Source organism: Anarrhichthys ocellatus, unplaced genomic scaffold, assembly GCF_004355925.1.
Source record: "Anarrhichthys ocellatus isolate YVR2014 unplaced genomic scaffold, GSC_Weel_1.0 scaffold2, whole genome shotgun sequence".
NCBI classification, from domain to species: domain Eukaryota; kingdom Metazoa; phylum Chordata; class Actinopteri; order Perciformes; family Anarhichadidae; genus Anarrhichthys; species Anarrhichthys ocellatus.
In genome coordinates this window covers 16,334,016-16,356,240 of record NW_022280032.1, presented here as the reverse complement: position 1 = coordinate 16,356,240, position 22,225 = coordinate 16,334,016, and the positions used below count along the sequence as shown (strand labels likewise).

At 44.0% G+C, this 22,225-nt stretch overlaps 1 protein-coding gene across 3 annotated transcripts in view; it reads left to right on the top strand.

Moving 5' to 3' along the window:
• srgap1a (SLIT-ROBO Rho GTPase activating protein 1a) overlaps window positions 1-22,225 on the top strand; it is a 73,259-nt gene that overhangs the window by 11,395 nt on the left and 39,639 nt on the right. For all 3 annotated transcript variants that reach the window (XM_031863907.1, XM_031863888.1, XM_031863897.1), the window contains exon 2: window positions 17,405-17,600. In XM_031863907.1, the coding sequence (XP_031719767.1) occupies window positions 17,405-17,600 (196 nt within the window). The remainder of the gene's footprint in view (window positions 1-17,404; window positions 17,601-22,225) is intronic.

Genomic DNA, 22,225 nt, shown 5'->3' with positions numbered 1-22,225 from the left:
TGTGTGTGTGTGTGTGTGTGTGTGTGTGTGTGTGTGTGTGTGTGTGTTGGAGCTGGTCATGTTAGCCAGTCTTGGCCTCTGGTGCCCTGTGAGGAAGGGGGGGGGTGTGGCTGTCACTTGTGTGGACTTCCTCATTCTCCATGCTTTGGCTGCTTTGTGAGAAATCGATCCCTGCTGGCTGTGACTGTGACTCTGACAAGAGGACTGATGAGGCTTCAGGCTGCAGAGCGGCACACTCGGCCTGAAACCGGAGTGAGGGGAAAGACCAGGACGTCATTTGAGCTACATCCTTTTCAGCAGAGAACAGACCTTTTGAATGATCAAACTACACACATTATGCTTATAAAGGTCACATAATGTTTACCATCTTAGCTTAAACATAACATTCCGTCGCTCCCACTGCACGGGGAAGTTGCAAGCACACATTCAAGTTTCAGGGTGACGATGCTAAACCTCCGTGTTTGTACAACTTGAGATTTTCTCTTTGCTCTGTTGCTTGAGTGTTTGAGGGTGCGATCCTCAATGTGACATACGTGTGTAATTATCCTGCCTGTTTCGGCTTCCCCCTCCTTCATCAGGTGAGGCTCTCTAAGGTTGATCTTAAGGTCTGAGAAGAGGAATGTGGAGCAAATATTTCTCCGTGCCTCAGTTTAAAACACCAAACTCGGCTGCACTGCGGTGAGCCGTCTTGATGGAGGCAGCCTTATTATTATGCCCTCGCAGTGCGGCTTTGGCCTTACAGATGTAGTTGCGTCAGACTGAGAGCGAAAATCCTCCAGCACAGCGTTAAATTCCCTCCTTTCTTTTCAAGTTTGCTTCGAGCTGTCAGTTTGGTTAGTTGCAGCTCAAGGAACACGGGGGTTCTACTTAATATTTTGCTCGATTCTGGGAGATGTTTGAAACTTGCATGATAATGACTGTAGGCTTTAGATGGTCCCTCTTTCTTGGGCTCTGATGATTCATTCACAGCCCTTAAACAGCCATTAAAAATGCACGTGTGCATATTTGGTGGAACTCTGGAGTGTATCATATCAGCACAAGCAGAACTCTTTCATTTTAGATTATGCTTTTGCTTTGAAGTTTGCCTCTCGGCAAAATTTCTGCAGCGTTTTCCTGTGGCTGTCGGAAAAGACCCTCCACAGATGTCTGTGTTGGTGGAAATCAGCTTAAATATACTTTTGTTTTTTTCTCGACTCAGCTAATTATGTTGCCTTTTAAATTTAACAAAATGTCTGTTCATTTAGTCGTGATCAAGTGATATGTATCCATCTGTCCACAGTATCATTACATCAGTTAATCAGATTTGGCTTTGTGCACGAGTGTGTTCACTGCAGGGGTCTCCTTTCCTCTTGTGTATGTGAAATCATTCTTTAGCTCTCAGGCAAAGCCCCCACCACCATCCTCCACCTGCCCTTAATTCTCTACCCTCAATCTTCAATCCCAGCTTTAGCTCACCCATCCATGCACCTCATTACTCTCAACCCTCAACCCCCGTGCCCTCAATCCCCCAGCCTGTGACCAGCCGCACCAAAGGCCAAAGTCACACTGATGCTCCTCCTCTTGACATTCAGACTGAGTTTAGATGCGGATGGACCAGGTCATGATGGATAGAGGTCATACATGAGTCTATTTAGTCTGTGATCAGGCCTGGTTTAGTTCAGATGGAGCAGCAGGTCAGGTCAGGTCTGTACACTTCTGGAGGTGTTTTGAAAATCAAAACCTTTTCTCTGCAGACATATGCAAATAGTTTGCTGCATAAAATGCTGCAAATATGTGCCTACCAATTGAAAATAAACACGTGTCCCTCACTGTGTTAGTGGTTTCAGTACGACAGTAAAGAAGCCCATTCAGCTCAACTGTTCTACTAATCAAGGCTCCTCCAACTCTCAGGATCCCCATCACCCTCCACTGGTCAAGGTTTGTTAATCCTGTTGTAGATATCGGTAGTGGCAAACTCATTTCTTGTACGGTAATTATAAAAATGCAATGACAGTGTAAAGTATAATTTCCATCTTTGAATCAGATGGAGGTACAGTGTCGTAGCTAAACCCAGGTGAGGGAGACAGCTGAGCTGAACAGAAACTAGGAGGCAGACTTCATCTGACCCGGTTGGCTCCAGCTCTGCCGTTCTTGTCGTGGGACGGCAGCTGTCCGGATCAGTCAGGTGTGTGTGGGTGACCTCTTCCCCCCCATCCCACTGAGGTGAAGTCATCCCCTGTACACAGAGATGACCACATAACTCGTGACTTGGGTAACCTCACTGGGAACCTCTGTAGAAATAGTTTTCACTTTAGTATTTGTGGCTTACGTTGTTAACCGTATTCAGCAGGTGTTAACAATGACACTTACCAACATCTAGTAAACGGGGTCGGACGCCTCGAAGCTGACTGAGGCGTTTGATTCAGCTCTGTGAACAGACTCTAACCTTGAGGCACTGTTGAGATCTAATGAAGTCCATTTTGACTCTTCTGTTAGTGTTCTCAGTGTACTAATACTGCTATTACACTTTGCTTCATTATTATCTCAATAGCCACATTTATTCCCACTCTCGTTTTAATAAAGACCGTATATTTTAGTGCATTTGAAAGACCACTCTTCTATTCCTCTTCCCTTCCTGCCAGAGATCAGGCTCCACATTCCCCAGAGTGAATATATTTACGTGAGGCTGAAGTCGTCTCCAAGAGCACATTATTTCAGCTGTCACTACTTTCAGCACCAGGTGTGAAAAGATGAACTGTTTTTCCTCAGAGGAGTTTGGGGGAAGTTTCTGCTTCTTGTACAATGTTTTCAGCCAGGTTTAGAATCGGAGGAGAGATGCTTCTCGGTTGTTGGTGATTTTTTTTTTTTTTTGATTTTTTTTATATCCTGTCCCTGTTGCCACTCATAGCTCAACCAGAGCTGGTAGCTGGCTATGGTTTTATTGCTACTCCATCTTTTTACCCTGAATGCACAGCTACCTATACGATAAGTTGAACAGCTTACTTCATTTTGGCTCCGTTAATATCACTTTACTGTATTCTTATTCAGAATCCAAATGTCCCATCATCTATTCACACAGGAAAAAATGGTAAAGATGACCGATATACAGACAGAGAAAAGACATTCAAATGACGCACACACACACTTCACTGAACAAACATTAATGCATCCTATTAACACTCACAGGGCTGCCACACAAAGATGCTGCTGTGTTCTACTTGGAGTCTAATTTAAAGCCATTACCCTAGTAATCAATACTGCCTGTGTGTAGACACAGTGGGGTTTGTAAAAGTATTTTTAGATGAGGCTGACTGGTCTTGTGTGTCCGTGCGTGGCGCGTGCATAGAGTATGCATAATATGACAAACTTTCAGCTGTGCTTTGTCTCAGCCAGCTGCTCCTTTGCAGATAAGTCATTTTTTAAAATCTTTTTTGACCTTGAAAGTAGCCTTGTGTATTTTAAACTTGTCCAATGAAGAACTGAGAAGGAGACTGGGGCTAATTACAGTTTATGAAAGTCATCTTCATGGATCCATCTTTTTGTTTTCTTTCGGAGGCTCTTGTATTGTATATAATGTATAGCTTCAATTGAATTTGGGGGGAGGGGAGAAGAGGGAGAGGAGTCTCCTCTAGTATTTCTCAGATTTACAGATTAGCTAAAAGAGAACAGATGGAGGCTTTTGTATGCAATCAAGAAAACACCCCATTGTTTGTGGAGTGAACATCAAACTGTGCAGTCCTGCTAACTTTCTATTGAACTCTTTTCCCACCAAGGAGACTTTGAGTACATTGATGCATCATGCAGAAAAGTTTCAGTCTATCTGCATTGTTAGTGCACCATTTGTAAGGGTCAATAAAGTGTCTTCCAATGCGCCTTAGTATCTCTCCATCCTATACTAACTGTAGTTAATTTTAGTCAGTTTATTTAATATATATGGAAGTATTTACCTATGAATAATCTTCCTCTGACATTTTTCTTGTCAAAAAGAATTATACAGCCTTCCCCGCAGTCTCAACAACACAACTCCTCAGCCCTCGAACTGTTTTTCATCCAATAACCGGCTGTGCGCCATTTTTGCCTCGTCTCCCCGTTTCTCTTGCTCCCTCGCTCTCCCCAGCGGGCTTGCAGCACATGCCCTTGCTCCTGGAATTCCAGGCCTGGTCCTGAATAGTATGGTTGTTCCTGCTGGCTTTACCCTATCAAAGGCCCAGAAACAGCACATCCTGCGATGTGCTGTTTTTTTTTGTGGCGGGGCGAGAGAAGGAAAACACGGGAGCGGAGGATGATGTTTTTCTTCGTTGTTTAGTGGATGCAGTACAAATCACGAAGGACCGGCTGATGTTTCTCATGTGGATGTGTCCTGGATTCAGTGTATTGGTGATCCCCTCTGATGTCTGCACTAATGTACTCCTCTGTGGAAGGCTGAGGTTGGTCGTCGCTCTTTCTCTCTCTGGCAAACACGTGCAGGCCGTCCAGAAGTTGTCATCAATCACAGACTCGACCACAGGGAAAAAAGAGCAGGACTGAAACAACATCGGTTAAGATAAATCTTTCCCCTCCCTACTGTAGGTCAATCACCACATACACAGTATGACTTACTGACTATACATACATACAGACTGCTGTGTTATGACCTTTTGGAAGAAATAGGCGCCATGCACTGTCCTGCATGTTATTTTTAAAGCAGTAGAGGTAAAGTTGCAGTGTGGACTACTTTAGATGTGTCGTTTTCTATTAGCTGGTCTACGGTTGGCAGCACTGGTCATTATTCTGTCGGTCCACCATTTTGGTCCGGATTGAAATAACATTTATTGGATTGATTGCTATGAATTCTGGTACATGTTGTGGGGTGAATCCTTTGGTGAGCCTCTGACTTTTAATCTGGTGCCACCAGCAGCTCAAAGGTTTGACTTATCCAATGAAATATCTCAACTTTTATACGTCTGGTCGGCACAGAATTTGTTACAAACATTTGTTGTTGCAAAACAATGCATTCTTATGAAAAAGGTGATTCTCCTGACTTTAACCACAACCACAGGGTCTACTTATTATTATTGCCACTCAACACTAGTCTTGAACTATTCGTAAATACTGTTTTCATCTAGATGTTCCCTGTTTTACATGGTTATAGTGCAGGCTGTGACTGCATGACAAACTGTGATTAAAGCTCAAACCCAGAGTAGCTTGCTTGTTACTTTATTGCTGTCTTGTGTTTGTGTTTGTGTTTGTTTTCTTACAGCCCGGGTTTGAACTTGCTCCTGCATTAACATATTTTTGAAGTTCACAGCCTCCCTTCATCTTCTGATCTTTTCTTGGAGTCATTAAAAGACGGATTAAGTTAATCACAGGCCTGTCTTTTTGCTGGTATTTGTTTTCATTAAGTCGACAGATGCAATATCTGAGCATGAGAAGGAGAATGAAAAATAGCCCCCAGGTAAGATTCCCCTTCCTCCACTGAGGTAATATGTAGAATTCGTTTAAGAGAGACGCCCACTACCTGAAAGTTTCTGATAAGTGATGAAGGGGCACATCGAGGACGGTGTTCATAGTGTGTAGTGAGGGGGACTGGGAGGCTGTCATCTCTGAGAGACTGGGACTAGTTTCTCTCTGCTTCTGAGCCGGCGGACTGTTCGAACCTGGATGTCAGCAAACACTCAGCACTATAACTGTCGCTTCTTAGTCTCTTGCATGGTATCCTTTATCCAGTATTTGTTGTCCAGCGTATGGACACAAAAAGGAAGCTTTGCCTCATCAAATGAAGAGGTTAACTAAAATTGATTGAGTTACAAAAGATGGGCTGCACGGTGGTGTAGTGGCTAGCACTGTCACCTCACAGCAAGAGGGACCTGGGTTCGATCTGTGTGGCGTTTGCATGTTCTCCCCGTAGCAGCGTGGGTTCCCTCCGGGTTCTCCGGCTTCCTCCCACAGTCCAAAGACATGCAGCTTAGGTTATTTGGAGACTCGAAATTGCCGTAGGTGTGAATGTGACCGTGAATGTTTGTCTGTCTCTATATGTGCCCTGCGATGAACTGGCGACCTGTCCAGGGTGTACCCTGCCTTTGCCCCAATGTCAGCTGGGATCGGCTCCAGCGCCCGTGACCCTGAACAGGATAAGCGGTTTGGATGATGGATGGATGGATGGATGGATGGAGTTACAAAGTGCATTCTTCATCATTTTTTTTTATTTATTTTTTTTTAGTTGTATGTTGGCTGGGTGTTCCAGCTTTGTCTGTGACACCTGAGCTGTATCTGTGTACAGTCATCTCCTCTCCCACCTATACTTTCCTCTGGCCCATCGGTGCCACGGTGTCCCGACTGTGGGAACACGTCGCCAGCCCAAGCAGGCAGCGGCTCCAGCTGGCTGCGGGCCACAGATCCGGGTGTCTCCACGCTGCCGCGGGGGAAGACGGACAAAAGAACAAGCCTTTTTAGGGTAGAGGTGTACATGCTGTGTGAAAGAAGGCCGATGTATAAACACATCGGGGTTACAGACAGCTGGACAGAGACAGACAGACAGACAGACAGACAGACAGATGGTGTAGGAGGGCAGCTATAGATGGTCTGGATGGAGACAGACTGATAGAGGCAGGTAGGGCAAAAGGCTGACGGCGTGAAGACAAACATTCAAACAACCAGGGATGTATCGGAGCACCGAACCCATCCACTTTTGGTCCATTCACATGATAAAGTTTTATATTTAGGCTGCAGTTGGTAACTTTTATTAAGATTACTTTTTTAAACCGTCACTATATCTTTTTTTTTTTTTTTTTTTTTACTGCCAATACCGATTACAGATCCTCAATCAGCATATCGACCATTATGATTGTTTTTGTTGTTATTTTGTTTGTTATAGCAGCTAATATACAATGTTTTAGACTTTCACCACCGTCCCAACATTTTTTTCAACCTCCTCAAGGTCAGTTTAAACCATCAAAGGTTCAAACTGTCCAAACACTGTTTTTTTGGTCAGATTTCTCACCAAAAACAATATTTTACAAGATTACAATTGAAGACATGTTAACGTTTTAAGTCTTGTTTGCCCAATTCTCATTTTTACTGAATAGAGTTTGAATAAATCATCATGTAACTCAATGGAACCTCTGTACGTTAGCCAGCGTTACTAGCTCAACTATCATTATCAGGGATCAGTGACTAGAAAGCATGAATGCTGATCGATTAATGATCAGAGGTAAAACTTTATTTCACACTTTGATGGTTCAACTGTGTAATTAATCTAGGGTTCTACACAAGACTGACGATAGAAGTCTGGTTCTCCTGCTTCTTTTAGTGCTCCTAATGGCATCTGTAGGTGACGCAAAAACAACCAGTCAGTGCCGAGGAGTCTGCAGCGCAGCTGTCAATCGCTGCTGGTGAACTGTGATCCAACTGTTAAACCAGGCAGAGCTGAGCAAATATGAATCAAGATTCTGTGACTGCGTAGCCAATTTATCACATCAATTGTTTTCAGTGACATATTTTAGTGTACTGTGTAGCTGCAATATGAGAAAGCTCACTCTGGCTGGTGGGCGGGTTCTTTGTTTGGGCTTAAATGCTTAAAACACGTTGGCAAGGTGTCAACCTTTCTCGTTTTCTACAACTACACAGTGTGGATCTGCTTGTTTTCTCTTCCTTTATCATCAATTTTGAGTTCTGAATCTGAAATACACGGCGGTAAAGACAGAAATAAGCAGCGTAACCGGAGGGCAGACCGTGGCAGCTCTGAGTGCCATCTGAACCCGACCTGAGAACCCGGTGGAGGGAGACGGGTCGGAGAGCTGAGGTCAGCAGATCCACGGGAGAGTTGCCAACTGAGGGCAGACAGCTCGTTGGTAACAGAGCTGTCCAATGGATTCGTCTCCACCGCTGGAAATGTCTCCGTAGTCTGGTCTGCACACCTGCAGTGTAATGTGCTCGGCCCCCACACAGGTGCCCCCTCTACCTGGTGTGTGTGTGTGTGTGTGTGTGTGTGTGTGTGTGTGTGTGTGTGTGAGAGAGAGACTATTCATGTATACGCTCTCTCTCTCTCCTTCCCACCTCCTTGGGGCCCATGAGGAGGGAGGACATCCACAGTCTCTTAGAAACAAACCCCACCTTCAAACGCTTTTCCCCGCGGGCCACATAACTGCTCTTCCATTCTTCAGGTTCATTGCTCAGAGTTTGTAATATTCAAGTCTCTGCCAGCACGCTTCAGTTTTCCATTTGTTTACTGCGAGGGGAAGTAAATAATCCTATAGATAAAAGCTTGTGCTCCTCCATTCCAGATGTTTCTCGTGTGACACCCTCTTTTAAAGGCATTTATCTCTTCGGCCGTCCGACCGCAGCACTTTCATAGCATTGTTGCCTCAAACAAACATCCCAACTGTAAGAGCCGCGGGCCTGCCCGGCCAAGTCTTCTGCATGAGGTTAGCTTTGTTGAAAATGAGAGGCTGACTGGCTGTCTTGACATACGAGCTGCAGCCCCTTTTATCTCTTCCATCACTAATATCCCCAAACAAAAGGACAAAGGCAGGCCAGATACAAGGCGAGGTGTCTCTTTTCATTTGGAAAAAAACACAAATGGTCAGCACATCTGAGGTGTATATTCGATGTAGTTTTCTAAACGTTAGTTTGTGGACTGGCCTTTTAATTTAAAACGGGGCCTTTGCCTGTGCTGGTGTTCAGTGTACAGATTATGTGTCTTTATCTTTCTTTCACACACAAGCACCCACGCCGGTCTCTTCAGAGCAGCTGGCTCTAGAGATGAATGAGAGAAGTGGGTGAGGTCTGACCAAGGGCCTGAAAGAGATCAATGTATTTCTCACAGATTCTCATTCCTCTGATGTTGAGCCACACAGATGTAACCGCTTCCCGTCCTCCTTTGCATTACTCATCCACATTTTTATCATCCTCAGTGTTAAAGTGAAGCAGCATCAATCATTTAGTCACTTGTTCTATTTGGGATATTCTGCCAAAAATCTATTTTTTTTGTATTTAATTCTCTCTCTCTGTGCAGGCTCTGAAAAAGTTAGTTTGCTTCTTTTCAGAGAACAGCTGTGGTCTGCTTTCATTCACAGCAGTTACAAAAGGATTCCACTGGTGACCCAGAGTTACAGCAAAAAAAAAAGAAAGAATAAGCAAATTATCCATAGAAAACTTTTCAAAGAGCTTCTGTTGTATAACGGCCTCGCCTCAGCAGTATTTAACAATTTCACGAATCGCTGCGAATCAGTGGATTGGCCTGTGTAGGCAAAGTACATTTGAACGTTTTGATGTTAATATTCAGCTTGGGTGACCTTTTGACACACACATTTATGCCAATGACCAAAAGCAAGCCAGCTTCACAGCGCAGGAGCGACGTGAGAAGTCTTTGGAGACATTTTGAGACACATTTATTGTTTGCATGACTCCATTGTTACTCCTATGAATCCAAACAGACTTTATTTCTGCTCTTTGGGAACGAGCCAGCTCCAGACTTTTTTGGACCCACCTTAAAAGCCTGAACAGACTCACACAAACACACGTACAGCCACTCAAACCCGGGCCGGTCCGTCTGGCGGACCAAACGGCCGCTGGACTGGTGCTCGGATCAAACACAATGTCGAGATGTTAACCAGCAGCTGAACAAACAGCTCTGCCTTCTCCCAGCATTCAGCTCCTCACTTTATTTAGTTTGGATCAAAATGATGGTCCTCACAGGCCACCGTAGTGTCAGCGGTGATTGATCTCTCTCTCTCCCGCTCGCTGCAGGCCTCCCCGTCTTTGGGGGTGTTGCCTTAGCAACCGTGGCTTTTTTTGGCTCATACGCCATTTGGCAGAGCTGAATCTAATTTGCGGAGATTACATTTCACTCATTGAAATCACACATTTAAATATTACCTCGGTGAATGGAACTGACATAGATCGAAGTGCTAATTTTGCCCAGTCAGACTCGTCTAGTCTAACGTCTGTTTTTTTTTTCGGCTGCTGGGGTGTATTGTGTTTGAACAATGAGCCACCGTGGCCGGGCTTTGTCTGAATCAGACTTTAAAAACCAGAGAGTTCTTTGGGTCTGCTGCCCACAATACTTCTGCGGCCAAGAGTCACTGCTGCAGTGTGTGCGCGTGTGTGCGCGTGTGTGTGCGCGCGTGTGTGTGTGTGCGTCTGCATTGTTGAGAGAAGTAGCACTTACGTGCGTGTCCATGTCAAAGGTAATCATGCTTTAAGTCAGCTAGCAGGAGCTCATAGTCTCCCCATCCTTAGCTGTTTGTATGGATGTGGCAGCAGTGACCAACAAACGAAGCTGCTAGCGCAGATAAGTTGTAAAACGCACCTCTTGTAAGACACTTCACACGAGGAGCACCGCACTCTATAAAATATCCCAGAGCACATTGGTTCAGCTCAGTGTTTGAGAGAAGCAGAGGATTGTGGGCCAGGCTCTTTTCCACTGTGATTTAACGGTCGTTCCCTAGATCACAGTAGCCTACAGTCCGTTGGAGCTCTCTCTGCGGTTTTGGAAGCTGCTAACATGTCAGTCAGATGTTGTAATGGGGACTACATTGCCAGTTCTGTAACATTTGAGATAAAATGCTTGAGCAAAGCTGGCAGTATGCTGTGTGTAGTTTGGCTGTGCTTGATGTGATTGGAGAGAATCTGTTCAGCCCGGTTGGCAAGTCGGCATACCTTCAGTCATAACTGATGGCTTTATTTCAACCAAAAATGGGCTTTATGTTTCATCACAGACAGAGCAGGCGTGTTGGTAGATGGGAGACGTTGGTATTAGTAATTAAATCTCAGGAGTAGTGATGTAATCAACACAGGAATCAGTGACACATTCTAGCAGTCATGCCCAGATGTAAGGCAGAGTGTCCGGTACGGTCCAACAGCGTCTGACATACCAAGCACATGACCAATTTCCTACTGGTCCCACCAACGTAATGGAGTCATTACAGGTCCTCCTTCACAGGGATGCCATGTGATTTCTATAGCTTTAGTCACTGCACGATGAGGTGAGTAACTCACTTATAGGCCCTAATGAGTCAGGATGTCAACGTCTCTCGTCAGGGAGGCTGCAGCTAGCATGCTAGTGGTCATGTGACCAGTGAGCTGCTGTTGGCTTAGAGGCCGCTATTGACTGAGGGCTTTGGCTCAATGTTTTTGAGTTTTCATAAAAAGCGGTTAAATGTTTGTTTCAAAATGATTATTGACAAATTACATTCGCTGTCCTTTTTTACTACAGTGCAATTGTGCTTGATCTGGACCTCCATTATTATTGTGACCAAGCAATAAAAATGTAATACTAGTAACCGATAAAACAAATGATAGAATACTGACCTGATGATTTTTTTACAAGTGTTGATCTTGAACCCACGTGTACAACATAAGAAAGGTCCAAAATCTAGACATGTAACACAGAATGCAATAATTTATTGTCATATCTCCATGTGCTTCTTTTAAATTTCATTTGGTTTTAGATTACTCATTGTTTTCAAGAGCAGTGGTGTTGTCCTCCTCTGACTCTGGATGGTCCAGTCTCTTTTTTTTTTTTTTACAAGCTGTACGATGGTAGTCTTCCTCTATCGGTCAAAAGACACTTGTCAGTGTTCGTTGTAGCGGCCCCTGAAGTGTCTCCCCAGCTGGTACAGGGCCTGCCATGCGATGCGTTGGTGATAAAGCACTCCACGGCAGCTTATTGGATCGGTGCTGGTAAAGAGTTGGGTCACTCAGCTGGCGTTCAGTTCACATCCATCTGCCTCTCGTTAACAGAGTGGAGAGAGAAGGAACAGAGAGTTTTCAGGTGGCGAGAGAAGACGAGGGGTGGACGGAGCTTCAGAGCGCTTCCAGAAGTGTGTTTGACATCTGGGAGTGCTCCGGGATGAGTCACATTATTGGGAGTCTCTTGAACACTGCCTGCATGGATTGTGCTGGTAGCCTCATTGGCACAGGTGTGTGCCACGTGCTGCCGTAGGCGGGAGTCCAACCTAATAACTCCCACATTCCTATCTATGATTCCTCCTGCATTTTCCTTCTCTTTATTTTCTAATCTCTTTACTATCTAAGCTCATTAATGTACTGACAACAAGAAGGCGTTCTTCACAGGCAGGAATGCAAATGATTGTATAGTCTATTGTTTGAAAAGCTCAAAAAACAACTGATCCCTGGTCACCACAAGACTCGACATAAAAACCAACTCGCTGTGTATCGAGTCATGCTCCGTGGAAAACAGCAACACGGTCGGCCCGTCGTTTACCCGTCCAATAGCTTGGCTGAACCTACTTTTTGTTTAATTTTTGCCATATGGCATCCATTTATCAAAGAAGCAAGATGATGAATGATTGGCCCGCTATAATTAAGTATGGCAGCAGAGCCTTGTTGGATTTATCGGAACACTCAAAAAAATGTCAGAGGAAGCTGTGCTGTAGATGCTCAGCTCCTTCTGGCATGTGATCCCCCTCCCGCTGTAATTGAAAGCTCGTGCTCCGTTTAAAAAGCCGATCGGCTATTTCGCAATTACCTTTGATGGTATTTATCCCGTCTTGTATCCTCCAGAAGAGGCACGGACAACTTCCCCCAGTCCCAGACCCGAGATGTGAAGCAGATGGTGGGGCTGGGCACCCCTTTTGCATCGTCCCTCCCCAGGCCTCAGCTGCTATTTCAGGTGCTGCTGATGTAGAGATGCAGCCCTGGGACCGCTGTGGTACGGCATGTCCCAGATAGTTTCTAACTAGTAGAAACTAGAAACGCTGAGAGTCTGTCGGTCTTTTATGGTTCCCATTGAGGAATACGAGAAACACTCGGCATAAATGACAGATGCTTTTTAGACAGACTGATTCATAGCAAGGTTAATTGGGAGCATCAGGAGGGAGCGTATTGTTGGGTTCAAGAGAGAAAGAAGGAACATATCCGACAGTCGCTGGGTTGTTTTTACTGAAGTCCGGTTTCTGTCTTTGTAGGTCAACAACGTGGGTCAGTACCCATCCGGCTGACACAGCAGTCTCTTTGACAATAGAACGGGCCTATCTGGCCATTCTGAACTGTCACTTTGGACATATTTGCCACCATGAATGGGGTTATGGGAAGTATGCGATGTGGACTCCCAAAGGAGCATTTGGATAACATCCAGTTCAGAAACAAAAGGGTCTTTGATCCAAACTGATCACCACAAAGATCCAAACAGCGCTCTCTCTTTGTCCACATCACGTGCACTCTGGGCCACATTGACTGGATGTCCTTCAGTCAGCTGGAATAGTTGCTGACAACTTTATAGGCCACTCATGTCAACGTGTACCGGATTATGGGTTTAAAAGTCCGTGGAGTTTTTTGGCAGATTGTTTGCTTGGAATGTATCGACAATCGGTTATTATTTTTAATCAGCATTACTCTATTGTTTCGTGTCGTGTCATTTCTCAACACATTGCACAGGTGCTCTCATCTCCCCGGTTTGAAAGGGATCACAGTGGGCTTTGATGCCTACTCAACACACACACACACACACACACACACACACACACACACACCCCTTGGCACAGAGGCCTCCACACGTGTTTACCATACAGATGACCTCAGAACGACAGGAATGCACCATGTAGTAGTAGAGAGACACTCGCTATGACAGTAAGATGGATCTAACTTTCGTTTCCTGTGGTTAGCTTTTTAAAGAAGAGGTCCTGTGTGCTGGTGTGGTCGTGTTAGTTCTCTAAAAAAACAGCTGATGTGGCAGGGGATTTATATGAAGCATCAGAATAATCAAACGGAGCTGTTTGGCTGTCCTCAAACACTGAAGTGACTTATTTATTCATTCAAATGGATAAGATAACTTCTCTTATGTAATTGTCGGGCCATAATCGAAGGCTAAGATGGCCTATCTACGGGCTGCTGCCTGTTTTTTTAAAATAAATTACAATATGGCTTGAGCATCTTTCTAATAAATTGCATTGTTTGTAAACGGCAGAGTTTAAAGACCAGATATCGACTACATTTGGTGAAATTATCTCTTAACCTCTAATAATCTACCATTTCTGCCTGTTTATCTCAGATTTAAATCTTCCATTTACATTTGCATCACAATCTTTTAAGTGGGCCCGTAGGCCATTAACAATAATTAATATAGGTATTTGGCAATTTCTTCCTGTTAAAACTTTACTTATTTGCAGATTTTCACATAACATTATAATATTTTAAGTGGGCGGTTAGGCCTGGCACTGTATTTAAGTTTAAACATATTGAATTCATTTAGAAGATACAGAATATCTTTTTGTAATATGTGGGCACACTAGTGAACGCCTGTAATATTAAACTGTTTAATAGTATTGTGTAGTTATTTTGATAGAAAACGCACTTACTATGGCACACGGGGTAGAAACACTGATTTTCTTGCGGTGTAACTGGTTGGGAACTACACATTTAGTTTGACCTGTGATATATATATATATATATATATATCTGTCAAAAAAGTTTAGTTTTATTCTGGTTAAACCTCCACTGATGATCATCACTGATACTATCATTTTGTCATGTGACTGCATTGAAATTCACAATGAGCCGTCACAGAGAGCTGTAGGCGACCGAAAGTTTCCTTCTTAACATGCTGATGGCGGCATATTGAAAGCAGTTTTGAGAAGCTTAGATTTCTGATAGGAAACCTAAAATAGAGAGACAAATACTGCGGCCGTGACCCTGTTTTGACTCTGTTGTTACAGCTGAATTTTCTTAACACAGTCTAGTTTCAGGAAGTGACAAACCTGTCATTTTCTCTGAACAGGTGGTTGCCTTTCAACATGAATTCCTCTGTCCTTCAACTTGTTACTACAGCTTCAACGGCCAGTGTTTGAGATGGAAAATGAATGATTTAATGAGTTTCCGTGTGCAGTCAAGAATGTAATTGTGTTAAATGATCCAGTACGCTCCTTTGTGTTAGACCCACGGTAGCTTCGTTTTAATCCCCACATCCTCTGGAGATGGAAGCAATTGCGAGGTTCACCCATTCATCATAAAGCCCTGGTGGACTTTAAGGCAGTCCCAGTTAAAGCAAACCTCATTCTCAGTGCTCATTGTTGGCCTCCCAGTGTTGTTAATGGCCTGGTGTTCTTGAAGTGGAAGTTTTAAAGTTCTTGATTGCAGTCGACCCTCTGCTTTGCTGTTGAAATGCTCTCGTCCAGGTTATTGATGTCCGTGGTGCACTGTGAGTTTAACTGCTGTAATAAGCATTTAATTTAGATTCAGTATTGCTGAGACGCCTTCCTTTTGTCCCGTCTGTCTCTGTCTAAGTGGTTTATTTCCTCGCGGGTGCCAGAGGGAAGGAGCTGCTACTTACTCGATGTAAATTGTTAATTTATCAAGATTGTGAAAAGACTTAAAACTGATGAATGGAGCGGAGCCCTTTGGTAATTTGATTACTGCATTAGGGGGCGCGTGCCCATGCACACACACACAAATACAGCTCGCACCCGCTGTTGACTGGAAGCTTTCTTATTGAGTCAGCAGTAGATTGGCCATGAAGTAGCTCCACATCCTGAACAATTGATGGCCTTCCATAAAGGTTCTCAGGGATATTTTGGCTTCCTTTACGAAGGCATTTGTTGCTGTCTAATTGTCTCGTCACATACTATACAGTATTTTTGTTTCAGTCCACTTTACTTCCATATTAATTAGAGTATTCATTAAGCAGCAGGTTGATCCAGATTCCACTCGTTGTGGTTCCCCTTGCTCTTGTTTAATGAAGACTCTAGTTCCAGTGATGTTTGCTACATCATTGGAGGTTCACAATGGAAATCAGCTCATCGTCCTTCATCATTTCAGCAGGTGGTCAGACTGACTGAGCGCTATTGCCGTAAATAGAAAGGTGCACAATTACAGGAGCAAACAGTAAGTTGGAAAACGTATGTTGCAACCAGCGTGTGTCAGTGGACACAGATCTCACAGTCGTCAAAGGAGGAAAAATAGTCAGTGCTCAAATTACAGTTTATTAGCCAAACCAAATGGTCTGATGTGGCCACTTGAAGCTACTGAAGCACTGACAGACACTCAAATGCACAAACGATGACGAGCAAAAACCAACTGCTGCGTTGTAACTTTCTGGAAGCTGTTCATTTTATTCAGGAGCTGGAAGACTGTGCAATATAAGAAGACACTGTGTTAAATAGACAGTGGAGAGTTAAAGCACTGCTAATACTCCTGCACTGCACTTGGTTTTCCTCTTAAGGCGATCAATGCCGAAGAAATCAGATACTCATAATTCACTTTATTGAGGTTTGAATCTATTCTCAAACGGATGCAATACCCTCTTATGAGTTCTTGTTCTTATATTAATATACATATTGGTGTTTGCATTATCAATACCACACTGACTATAAGTGAGGACAATACGATGCACATTAAACTATGCCCTGAACCAATTATCTCGTCCTGTTCTGCTGATCTCAGTACGGCAAAGAAACGGCCATTAAGACCTTTTTATAATGGCACCTGGTCCAGGGAGTTGTACAAACGGTGTGTGAAGGCATGTTGCAGCCTTCAGTGTGTTTTGTTTTTAAAATGAAGGATCTCTCTGTTGCTGTCTGTGTGGCTCTAAATCACCTCATTAATCTGTTTCCTCTGCCGAAGATGTCTGCCTTCCATAAGGACAAATCCATTATACATGGCCCTGGCCAGAGACGACACACAGATGAAACAATTTGTGTATGCGTGTGTGTGTTAGGTCCCAGTTTTCATCCTGAGGATTTAAATTTCAATGAGGGGTGCTCTGACAGGCGTGATTCCTCAGAAAGGACCTCGGAGGGTAATTTACCTGTTTAAGTGTGTGTGTGTGTGTGTGTGTGTGTGTGTGTGTGTGTGTGTGTGTGTGTGTGTGTGTGTGTGTGTGTGTGTGTGTGTGTGTGTGTGTGTGTGTGTGTGTGTGTGTGTGCGCGCGCGCGCGCGCGTGTGTGCCCAGTGCTATAACTCTGGGTGTGTTGGGAATCGGGTTCCATTCGTCCTGGCGATATTTTCCACCTTAATGAAACACCTGAGACCAGTTATGCCAACCTCGGCTCTTTACATGCATTCAGAAGACCTATAACTGATAATAAGCTGCATCGGGCTGCTCTGTAGTACTGATGTCACATATACATACTGTACTGTGACTATATGTCTTGCTGATTCTTTGACTTTTAACCAATGTATTTTTGTATTTATGATGGTTGCATGCTGATTTGTAAATCTGAGCTGTGCACTTAAGTAGTTTTGGAAGATTTGAGAGTGTTTTCAAATGTAAGAACAGTGGTCAAACCTACGTCTGTTTCATTTATAACCGATGATAACTGCCACATTTAATCACCTGTAGCTAGTTGATGTCCATGAGTTGGCCACACTAAAACGTAAAGCTACAATCCTTATGCTGATGGTTTCCTTGTCGAAACAAAACTCTCATTTCTCATCCTACAGCTTCTGGCTGCATCCTAATCTATTTGTTGTGTTCCTTGGTCTCCCTCAGAGATCCGGGCCCAGCTGGTGGAACAGCAGAAATGTCTGGACCAGCAGACGGAGATGAGGGTCCAGCTGCTGCAGGACCTCCAGGATTTCTTCAGGAAGAAGGCAGAGATCGAGATGGAATACTCCAGAAACCTGGAGAAGCTGGCCGAACGCTTCATGGCAAAGACGCGCAGTACCAAGGATCACCAGCAGTACAAGTGAGGAGACGCGTTTGTTTATGATGTCATCGAAGCTTTTAGCCCATTATGTCACAATGACTTGACTGGAGAGCTTCAAAAATGATCTATGACTTTTCACATGTGCCACAGCACTGTATTGTACAGGGCGGTAGAATTTGCAGCAGAATCTCCGCTTTCACTCTAATCTCTATTGGAAACCACAAAACGCCTTTTCAATATAATACATGCAGTGCAATGTCGATATCTACATTTTAATACTATACTTGGGGCATATTTCGGTCGCTACTGAAGGAGCATTTATTTTATATGTTATTCTCTTGCCCTACTTGTGCATGCTCACTGAAAATAGAACAATGTTGCGGTGTCATTTTGAGAAAAGTATTCGAGAAGTGGAGGAAGAAACTAAGCCTTGAGTTTAATTTGGTCTTTGTCTCATAGACTCATACCATAAGTACCTTTTTAAAAAAAGATCTAATGAAAAGAGATTCTTCATCAAACTGATTAGAGGAAGTTGGTCTCCCTCCCTCACCACCTCTCTCCTGTCTTCATGGTGCATCACAGCTTGACTCTGAGCCCCTTTGACACAATTAAGCGAGCTGTAGTTGTTGGCCGTGTTACACTGTAGGAGTCTGCTCATGGGAAAAGCTGGCATTAGCATATTGTTTGAGCTTGTGGTGGGAATGAAAATACGTGTGTTTCTCCTCGCCGTCTGCAAATAGCCCTCCTGCGCTCTGTCTGCAGCTTCGATGGCTCTAGCAGCTGCGTGCGCTGGTGAAGGGACTCTGGTGTGGCGCTCTGTGGTTTTCATCGCGTGATGCACAGTCTGGTCACTTCATTCACAGGGTAAACATTTGGCAAGTGCCTAGGAGCATATTTCTTAAGTAAATACCAGATGTCTGAATAACATTAAAAAAACCTTCCTGTGGGTTTGAAATCATTTGGCCTATATTTTTATACTGGCATAAACGCCACACGTACAGTAAGGCTTCTGTGCTCTCCGAATTCTCTCCGTTGGTTTCGTTGGGCGGACTGTAGCCTAAAGCCACTATTCATATGACAGGTCAGCTAGGCGGAGCTGCAAAAATGCTAAAGTAGCATTAAATGAGTAGCTAACCCTGTGGGTAATTGGTCTAAAATAAACTGCATTCAAAAGGGGTCCGCTGTCGTAGCTGTCAGTGGAGCTGCATGGTGTTCATGAGATTATAGCTGGGCCTCTGCTGGTGGAGGGGAAATATTTGTTCTATTGCACCACAAATGCATTATATCTCATACAGGTCTAAATCTGCTGTGCTCTCTCGTGCTCCTACCAGCTTGGTAACGTTTTTTGGCCCAGTAGGAGTTCAGCTTTGAGCCACCTGTTGGAGCGTTGCATTAGCTCACTGCTGGAGAGGAACTCATCTGGCTTCATGGGAAGTGCCCTTTGTTGAGCTGTACTTCAGTGAAGATGGATATTTTTAATGACACATTCTTAATTTTATTACACTCGTTTTGAAGGGAGATATTAAGAGCAGATTAACAATCTGATTCATATTTAAAGTGATGGCCTAAGAAAAAAGCCTGCCGAGTCTCCTTTTTATTAATAATGCCTCTATTGCCTATGATAATATGCCCAGTGTAAACACGCTAGTCTCTTTGCCACATTGAGAAGATACTGCTGTCTGTTCTGCAGCAGGTTAGTCTCCACTTGTTTGCAAAACAACATTTTAACAGCTGCGAACACTTCCAGCTTCCTTGACAAAAACACTCCTTTTAAGTAACATGTAGTAGACTGTGTTTTTTAACTGATGTGACTATAACGCTACATTAACTACAATTACATGAAACGTTGAATTTCATATGAAGAGACCTTTGTGTGTTTATTTTATTTCCTCTTCATTACCACCAGAGGTAAATGCAAAAAACAACAACAACAAAGAGTCTCAGTTATAATGATAATTAGGTGCTAGAAAGTTGAGTCAGGAAATTTTACAAAGCACAAGCTATTGACATTATGTTCAAAACGCAACACGTCTGTGTGAGCTGTTGATAAAGGCTTTCGGGCGGCATACATCAGTGGGTTTGGATATAAATGGCTGTTAATGACCGCGAGGAAAAAGTTCAATTCTACTAGTGTCGTCCTATTTCCTTCCTGCGAGAAAACAAAACAGAGCCACATCTCGGTATCCAGGCCACAGCGGCAGGCTGTGGGAGAGCCATTCATTCCGGTCTGCTATGTCCATTTGTGTTTCAGTGGCTGTTTGCACAACACACACACACACACACACACACACACACACACACACACAAACACACAAAGGAACGAATGTGGGCAAACATTCTCCTCCGTCTCTCTCGCTCTTTCTGAAAAACACACTCGTGCACTCACATGCACACAACCAAATACTGTATTATGCAAAGTTTGTTTAGGGAGGGGCCTTATGTATACTGCCAAAGAAATGGCTGCGATGATCTTAAATAGGCGTCTTTTATCCTGAATTAAGTGTCTGGTTTAAAGGACTTCCTGTCTTTGTCTGCGAGGATAAAAAGAAGCCGTAGAACATGCTGTGGCTGCATACTGTATATACGTTACAATCTCCACCGCATTCAGCTTGAGTGGCAAAGAATAAAGTTGAATAAAGTTAAACGCAATTTGTTATTCACAGAACTACTTGATTAGAATCATTAATTCGGCTTTTGGCACCCTGCGGCTTGCTTTTCAATTTCCAACTTTAACCTTTCTTTACGTGATATTCTTGGTCCGAATCAGACGGGCAGCGGTCACTTTGCTTTGGTACAGTAGCAGCAACTGTGTGATTACTTTGCAGGTGAACGCCACGCACTGTGCTGCAGCAATAAAAGCCGCCACAGAGGTTCATTAATGGATGTTATCAGTCGGGCACTAGAGGACTTTGCCATTTTGCCTCCGATGCTGATGAGGGCTGCCGTTTCAATACCCTGCATACTGAAGTAGTGATTATCCTTCATTGTCGGCATCCTGCTACGTATGTTGACGTTTACTCAGTGACTCCTGGTTTTAAACTGCGTGAATAGACAGAACAAAAACGCACATTAATAGGAACCAGTGAGTTATTTTTCCTCACTCGTGTCCCCCCCTGGACATTAGTTTCCTCTTTCATACCTGTGTTTTAGCCCCTCGGGTCCCGCCTGTCTGTCTGTAAGTCTGTCTGACCCGGTTCCTGCCCTGGCTGAGGGGGAAATGATGACATTGAGAGATTTTCCTGCCATTATGAGGGGCGAGCCACTCCCAGAGGTTAATTTGTCGTCACGGCCTATGTCAGTCCCCTCCCCTCGTTTTCATGTGCTGTCTTCGTTTTACTTCAGGCCTCCGGTTTGTTTTAGGCTACAGCCACACTAATATGTTTTCGGTGCTTTAAAACTCCCAAGTAGTTTGGACGCTCGGTGTGAAACGTACTAAAAGATATGCGTTATAAAATGGAAACGTGGTAGTATGGATGTAGCCTTGGTAGTTTATCCCTGCTATGATGTGAACTGTTATGCATCCTCAATCAAGTTATCTATTAAACACGTGACTGCTTTGGAAATCCAGGAGGTTATTTTATGCGCTTCTGCAGAGGCTCATGATGTGCGATGTCCAGCTTCATGTCAGTGGCCACCTGGATATTATGCATCTGCACATGCAAAAATGAGCATGAATTAATAAACATGTATGCGCACACACACACACACACACGTGCCATCTTCACATATCTAGATTCAGTGCCATGGAATGTAAGTATTGCACTCAACTGATGCATAATGGAGAAAGGACTTATGATAATTGCTCTTTGTGTGTGTGTGTGTGTGTGTGTGTGTGTGTGTGTGTGTGTGTGTGTGTGTGCTGCTGTGTCCAGCAGTCCCGCTGCTGTAGCTCTGGGGCTGCTCCACTTATTTTCTCCTTTTCTAGCCTTCTCTTCCTTTGCACGTGTCCTGTAGCCTGGGCATCTTTTAGCTAAATCATTTTTTTTTCATCCACCAACTTCCTGGTGTCTTTGAAAAGCTTCTGTGCTCTCGGATGTTTTTCATGTCAGCGTGTTTGGCTCTGCCGTTATCAAATGCAGTTTGCTTCCTGTTTTTTTGCAGTCTCAGGGAACATTTCAGCTGGTTGGGATGTTTATGTCAGTTATTCATTTGAAGAAATGCTCTGTTTTTTTTTTCTTCAGCAAATGGGCTGAATGCTAGTTCAGGGCTGGGTCACTTGCAAGCGAGTGCAGAGTTTCACCTGTTGTGTTGACAAGTGCTGCCTGTCTATGCTATCTAAATCTGTGAGGGGAGAGCAGAGGCGAGTCTACATATGGTTCCTGCAAGACTTGATCCCCGGATCCACCTTAACACCTCTCCCTAATATACACACACTGATATTCTGTGCAGGCAGGAGGAATGTTGTAGGTTAACCCAGAGGAAGTCGGTCTGCAGGCCAGAGCTTATGTAGGGCCCCAGCTTGCTCTGGTCTGGACAATGTCCTACAGTTAGTGTGGAAGCAGCCGGCACACAGCACAGGAAATGGCTCTCATGCTCTACTATTTCAGTCTTTCTTTTCTTTTTTGCACCCAGCACTCTATCTTTCCCCTTTGCTGTGACGTCTCCTCCCTCGCTCGTCTGTCGTCTGCTGTCACATTTCGCACGTAATTCTACTTTTCAACCTG